Source organism: Chinchilla lanigera, unplaced genomic scaffold, assembly GCF_000276665.1.
Source record: "Chinchilla lanigera isolate Chin_1 unplaced genomic scaffold, ChiLan1.0 scaffold00202, whole genome shotgun sequence".
NCBI lineage: Eukaryota > Metazoa > Chordata > Mammalia > Rodentia > Chinchillidae > Chinchilla > Chinchilla lanigera.
This window is the reverse complement of record NW_004955603.1, coordinates 29,512-36,806: the sequence shown is the minus strand read 5'-3', so window position 1 is coordinate 36,806 and position 7,295 is coordinate 29,512. Positions and strand designations below refer to the sequence as shown.

Sequence of the window (7,295 nt, the reverse complement as noted above, 5' to 3'; positions counted from 1 at the left end):
CAGGGTGTGTGAGGGAAGGGGGTCTATTGCAGCTGCAGAGAGCGTTCATGTCAGGAAAAGTGATTTTTTGAGGTACAAAGAAATCCAGGGAGGATGTTCTGCTGGAGGGAGGAATAAGGTCCTGAGACATGGGTGAGCTGAGCTTGTAAAGAGTGAAGGTTGTTAGGCCTCAATCTCCTTGGCTCCTGCTCTAATTGCATGAATACATCACTGGTGTCTCCTGAATTTCGTGTTTATTTAAAGAGATAAACAACTTAGAGTTTAAGGTGTTTTAGGCTGGCAAATTCAATCTAAAAGCAATCTGCTCTATATTTCCTTTTTTTGTTATTTTTTTCTTTTTTGAGACAGGGTCTTGCTATGGAGTTCAGACTGACCTTGAGCTCACTTTTTAGCCAAGGCTGGTCTCAAACTCGCAACGATCCTCCTACCTCAACCTCCCAAGTGCTGGGATTGCAGGCATGGCCACCACTTTGGCACTGTATTTTCTGTAATAGAAATCACGGAGAAAATATTCATGGTTAATGGAAATGTGTCAGTAAAACTGGTGCATTAATGGTAAAGATCAGAACAGATCTGTGTCCCATCCAATCTGAACATCTGATCCCATGTAGAAATAGTGTCTAACTAGCACAGCTGTGGTTGGAATGGAGGAGCTGTCTGAGACTCTTCTGCCCCTGGAAGCCAAAGCAGCTGTATTTTAGGAAAAGGAACCCATGCGACAGGTTAAAGTGTATCTTCTGATATTTCCTCTGCGTTAAAAATTCTCAAGTATCAGTCCCACTGCTAAGTTCTCTATGATTTCAATTGTACATACAATGTATTCCACAGTAATTACTGCATAGCATAGTTTTAAATATATTAAACCAGTCAAACTTCACTGGTAGAATCTCTTAGATAATAAAAATAGACATATTGGATCAGGTGAGATAATAAGTAGATAAATACATGATTCCAAAGTTTAAACTTTGGGTTTTTTTCCTATACTAACATCACACAGTTTTTGTATCCTAGATTCTCACAATAGCATAATATTACTTCATAATCGCTCGGATAAGAATCTTTGTAATATTTTTCTAACACACATGCAAAGAATTTTAACTTCAAGTCATTTTAATTTTAAGCCAATCTTTCTCTGACTAAATCAAATCAAAAGAGGGCAAATATTTATGGTATTAAAGTGCCTTCAGTGCCTGCACATATTATTTAGAACTCCAAATTTTATTAATGTTTGACATTGCATTGTGGAATGAATGTCTATTCCGAGTGACAGAATTTTGATAGAGATTCCAGGAAAGTAAAATAAGATGAACAGACACAGAAAGTAGTGCAAACACAGGTCGGCATCAGGAGAAGCACAGCTGACCTGTCCCCTCAGTTTAGCACACGGTCAGGACACTGTCTCTGACCCTTTGGGAACAGTTCCATCCCCATTCTGCCCCTCTCACCGGAGCCAATTGAATCAGTTTCTCTGTACTAAAGCTTCCTCATCTTTCACTTGAAATGAACTGTAGCTCCTGCCCCAGACATTTGTCAAGGTTAACGTTCAAATCTCACACGAGATTTAAGAGTTAAGCATTCAGCTCTTTGAAGAATCCTAAAGCAGGGAAAACTTCAGTCACTGGCCCTCGTGAGCAGCAGCAGTGAAGTGGAGCATGTGGAGTCTCAGCCTGGGCTCAAGCTCTCACACAGAATCCTCTGGCTCAGAAGGCCCCATCCTCAGTGGGAAAGGAGATTTTCTCCAGGGACCAGGATTGCTGCAGCTGACCACATGCTGTACTTGTAGTCCAGGAGCTGAGGCTTACACATGGCTGGTGTCCTGCAAGGGTCTTCTATGGCTAAAACCTGGTTCCTGGTGTGGTCGGGAGGGGAGGTATACAGACACAGGAAGGACTTAGGTTGTCAAAGGGCAGTGGTGGTGGGAGCCTACTGTGCAAGCCTCCCTGTCTCTGCACTGCCCTTTGAGGCAAAATCTTCTTTCCTGCATCCCAGGCATGATGAGCTTCCTCCTGCTGCCGTCGCCAGAGACCATGCCAGGGGCTCCCCCATGTCTTGGACTCTGAGCCTGTGAAGCTGCAAGACAGGTGAGCCTCTCCTTCACACACAGAGCCTGCATAGCACTCCATGATGGTGAGGCAGACCTGACACCCACACTGAGTGTGCCTGCTCTGCTGGTGTGTGTTTGTAATCCCACTCACTCGGGAGGCTGAGGCAAGAAGGTAGTGACTTCTAGGCCAGCCTGGGCAACATAGTGAGATCCTGTAAAAATAAGTAAAATGATAGTGAATGTCGTTTAGTGATAAGACTGGTCCTCCTCAGAACCACAGGCAAACAGACAAGCAAAGCAAACCATTGATCGTGTCTGTGACCCATGAAGTAATAATATTGAAAATATGCACGATTAAAAAGTTTAAAATAATCATAAAAGTACAGACAAACTGCTTTTTCGGTAATGTCATTTTATATTTATTTTCATACCATTCATTGGATTATAACTGCATAACTTGTATTATTTATTTTTAAAAATTGATATCTACGTTATGTCTCCAAAAATGTTTTCAATTCAATGCAGTTGGTATTGCTCCTCCTAAGAAATATTTGGCTTTTTTGTAAAAATTATTCTATAATAACAATATTAGTCTGAATTTTAAATTTATTGATTTATATTATGTTTTTCATAAAACCTAGTTTTTTATTCTTTTGGTTTTAAATTTTCATAGGAAAATTTAAAATATCCTATGATATTTTTTATAATTCCACATTTTTCCCTTTTACTTTGTATGAAAAAGGATCTTATATTGTCTAAACTAGAAATGACACCACACAATGGAAATCAAATGTAATGTGATGGTAGTATTTAAAACTCCTCCTAGGAGATGAACACACATTTCTCAGACAAGGAGATACAAACGGCAAATAAATATATGAGAAAATGTTCAACATCATTAGTCATTTGAGAAACGCAAATTAAAACAACACTAAGATTCCACTTTACCCCAGTAAGAATGGCTAGCATTAAGAAATCAACCAATAACAAATGCTGGCGAGGCTGTGGAGAAATAGGAACCCTTCTCCACTGCTGGTGGGAATGCAGACTGGTGAAACCACTGTGGAAATCAGTTTGGAGATTCCTCCGAAAACTAGGTTTAGAGGTCCCATTCAACCCAGCTATCCCCCTGCTGGGTATTTTCCCAGAAGATCTAAAAACATCATATCACAGTGATATATGTGCACCTATGTTTATAGCAGCACAATTTGTAATTGCTAAAATGTGGAAGCAACACAAATGTCCACCCACCTAGGATTGGATAAGAAAATTATGGTACTTTTATATAATGGAATATTACTCAGCTGTAAAGAAAGATAAACTCGAGGCCTTTATATTTAAATGGTCACAACTAGAGACCATACTCATAAGTGAAATAAATCAAACATACATGTGCAAGCACCACATTGTGTCACTAGTGTAAAACTTGAAAGAGTTAATTTAAACTCGGAGGTATGATAGACACTGTGAAATGATAGGAAACCACTGAAGAGTAAAGGGCTTCTGGGATGTGGGAAAAGAGAAGGGAACGAAGGAGAAATTTTGTATGTATGTATATACAGGATAGATAACATGGTTGTTCTTCTGTCTTCTATTTCTATGCTGAAAGAAACTGTCAATGAGTCTTTGGTTGACCAGTATTGCATGTTTATATCTGTTTTCATGAGAAGCCACTTTGAAGATATCAATATGTAATACAACCACCATTGTTAATTCCCTACCACTTTGTTTGTAACTCTGTATTGTCTGTATTGTGCTTGTGATGTGTTGTAAAATGTTGTATGTCTGTTAATGTTTCCCTCCTTTTATCTTTAAAATAAAAAAATAAAAATAAAAAATAAAACTCCTCCTAGGAAATACAGGTTCAACATTATTGTCTTTCCCTTCATGCAGTAGTTTCTCATAATGATTTTTTTTTTTCATTTTAAAGATAATTACACAGGTTACAAGCACATGGCCCAGTGTGGTTTCCCGATCTGAGCACTGCTTTTCAGCTTCAAGTTCCAAGGACAGATTCTTGTTCATCCTCGGTTAGTTTCCCTGGGACCATTCCAGCCCCTGCTTTCCCGGCTCAGTGCAGCACTATCCTGACCTCAGGGAGCACAGATCACTTCCAACATGCTCTGGTTTATTTAAATGCAGTTGTGCGACATCAGTTCTTTAGTGTTTGCATTTTTAATCCCCTATGTTATTAAAGAACTGATGTGTTTTGTTGCACAAGCTCTTGCATCATTGCTAAGAATTTCCATATGTCGTGGCATTCTGTGAATAGCCAGCCAGTGATTTTGAATCTGGCTGCTAATATCCATGTGTGTTTATTTTTTAGAGTATGGTTATTAAAAATGGCACTGATATGTAAAGTCTAGAACTTGTCTTTTTTAAACACATGCACAAATTTCTGTGGGTCCTAGATGTAGGAGTAGTACCTATTGTTGGTACATGTGTTAAGATCTCTCCAGCTTTAGTAGACATTAACAGTTTCCTAGAGTCTTGGTATTAATGGACAAGCCTATGAATAGGGAATGAAAGTCCTGGTATATCAACACCATCACATAACGTTGATATTTCCTCCTATTTTCATTTTAGCGTTTCCAGTTGTTATACAATGCTAAAAGTAGCGGTGCTATTTTCTGGTTCCTGTTGCTTACTGTTACTGTGCAACTGACCATAAACCATGGGGTAGATTCACAAGAGCCTGCCTGGTTCCATTTGCAAGTATTTTCCTGCTGTGTTGTCCGTATATTTGTTACACATTTATAGTCATTTATAGATACTGGAAATGAGCTCTCTTTATCATTTGATGACGTGAATCTCTTACCTCAAAATTAACTATGTTATCATGTCACAACTTAGGGTTAATTCTCGTAGTATATAAATAATTCTCGTAGTATATGAATATTTTCATACACTACAATCACAGACAATATTTTGAAAAGCAATCTGTTTAAAATTCATTTTCAGTGTGGTATGGACTGTGATTCAGAACTTTTTTTTTCCAGTTCACATATTCAAATTTATTCAGAAAATGCCTTGGGTGCTGCTTTCTGTACCGTGTGTTTCACAGATGTGGATCTTGCAAATGTGGCCCAAAAATACATTCTAAAAGGTATGGGAACTGACTATGTGCAGGTGGTTTTCTTTTTAGTATTTCCTAAAAATACACTATAACTTCTATTTACATAGCATTTACATTACCTTAGACATCATGCACAATCTTGAGGCAATTTAAATTGTAGAACAGGATTCCAGAGTTTATATGCAAGTATTGTGCCACTTGTGTATGCAGTTGATCCACTAAGATTCTCCTCCTGCTGCTATCAAGCAGCTGTTCTCTTATGCTTTCCTTCCATTTCTTGTCACTGCTTCACCCCAACTAACACCAGGTCAGCCTTGGTGTGCAGCCCTCTTCTTCTCTCCCCCTGTTCCAGACTCTGTTGTCTCCAGTAATCCCAGAGGACCACACAAGCAACCGGAAATTTCACTATCCCAAATCACCAACGGGCTGGTGATTCCTACATCCTCATAGCAGAATGGCATCTAGGGACTCGGCAATAGGAATGACTTTTCTGACTCAGACAGTCACTGGGATCCTAGCTAATGTTGTCCTTCTTTTCCATTATCTCTCTCTCTGCTTCACTGGATACAAGTTAAGGCCAACAGATCTAATAGCTGAGCACTTGACTATAGCAAACACGGTGATCATGCTGTCTAAGAGAGTCTCACAGACAGTGCAATCATTTGGGATAAAGTATTTCGCTCAGGGTATTAGATGCCTGCTTCCTTTGTGTGTCTACAGAGTGGCCAGAGCTGTGTCAGTCAGTACAACCTGCCTCCTGAGCGTCTTTCAGACCGTGAAGATCAGCCCCATGAGCTCCAGCCGGAAGCAGCTTAAAGCTAACCTTCCCAAGCACATTGGCTTGTCTATTTTCCTCAGTTGGAGGCTCAATATGTTGGTAAATTGTTTTTTTCCCTTTTATAGCATCAACAAATATAGCAGCAAAAACATCACAAAGGAAAAAAAAGGATTCTGTTCTGCTGTCTTTAGAGACAAAATCGTAGATGTATTGTATACAACATTAGTGTTATTCCCTGAAGTTTCATGCTCTGGACTCATGATCTGGTCCAGCGGCTCCATGATTTTCATCCTGCACAGGCACAAGCAGCAGGTCCAACACATCCGAAGCACAACTGTTTCCCATAAATCATCCCCTGAGTCCAGGGCCACCCAAAGTGTCCTTGTCCTTGTGTGCAGCTTTGTGTGTTTTTACACCCTCTCCTCCTTCTTTTATGCTTATCTTGCACATTTCAATATTCCTAATAGTTGGCTCATGAACACCTCTGATCTGATTTCCACCTGCTTCCCTGCTGTCAGCCCTTTCATTCTAATGAGCTGCAACTCCACTGCGTCCAGACTCTGGTTCAAATTGTTAAATGTTTTCAGAAGCATATAAAGTGCACAATTTATCACAAAGACAAATGGTATAAACACAGTATATTAGAGAGGCAGATAGATAAACTAAAGCAGGCTTCTGCTGCAGCCTGTGGTAGATTTCTTGTCTAGGTTACCAGACAAGATGGGATTAATTCTCAGGATAGCAACAAATTGAATAAAATGAATAGTATGTAAAATTTGAAAAGAAAAAATTTAAGGACAGAGACAACCTCTAAGATGGACCCTGGTGATTTTGGAGATTTCTTAAGCTGTGTCAATGCAGAACTCTCAAGTCAATGTGGTAAACTCTAGCGATCTCTTGCGCACAGCATCGTGTGGAAAACTGCCCTAAAACATTCAAGGGAGGAAATAAAATGGGCTTGCTAACAAACACTAGGTCATGCTAATACATGTCTGATGGGAGGGATGCACTCTCAGAAACACTCTGTGTAAGACAAAACTGCACAAATGAGTGGTGAATATTCCAAGGAGGCCCCCTCTATGGGTTGTCAGGCATCTGCATGCATTTTGGGTAGTGGTCCCAAGACTTACAATTCTGAGCAACTTCTTTTCATGACTATTTGTGTAGAATTAATCTTCAAAGGTAGAGACAGCTCCATTTACTGGTCCAAATGTTAGATTTGTTGAAAGTACAGGAACAGCCTTGCGCCCAGGCAGCCAGTTCTCCGGGAGCTGCAGCGCTCCTGGGTCCAAGTGTGGGCCAGACTCATACCACCGCGATTCCCAGCCGAAAAGCGCGCAAAGAGCCAGGTAGGCCGCACCCAATCCCGGAGGCCAGGACGCGAGAACAAAGACCCC

General features: G+C 40.1%; 1 protein-coding gene across 1 annotated transcript; it reads left to right on the top strand.

Annotated features, from left to right (window-relative positions):
- The first annotated feature begins 5,574 nt into the window (after positions 1-5,574).
- On the top strand, positions 5,575-6,495 carry LOC102008803 (vomeronasal type-1 receptor 4-like). Its single transcript, XM_005414841.1, has one exon. The coding sequence runs from the start codon at positions 5,575-5,577 to the stop codon at positions 6,493-6,495; it is 921 nt and encodes a 306-aa protein (XP_005414898.1).
- Positions 6,496-7,295: the final 800 nt, after the last annotated feature.

Coding starts and splice junctions, on each gene's coding strand:
- LOC102008803 (XM_005414841.1), top strand. CDS start 5,575: ATGGCATCTAGGGACTCGGCAATAGGAATGACTTTTCTGACTCAGACA.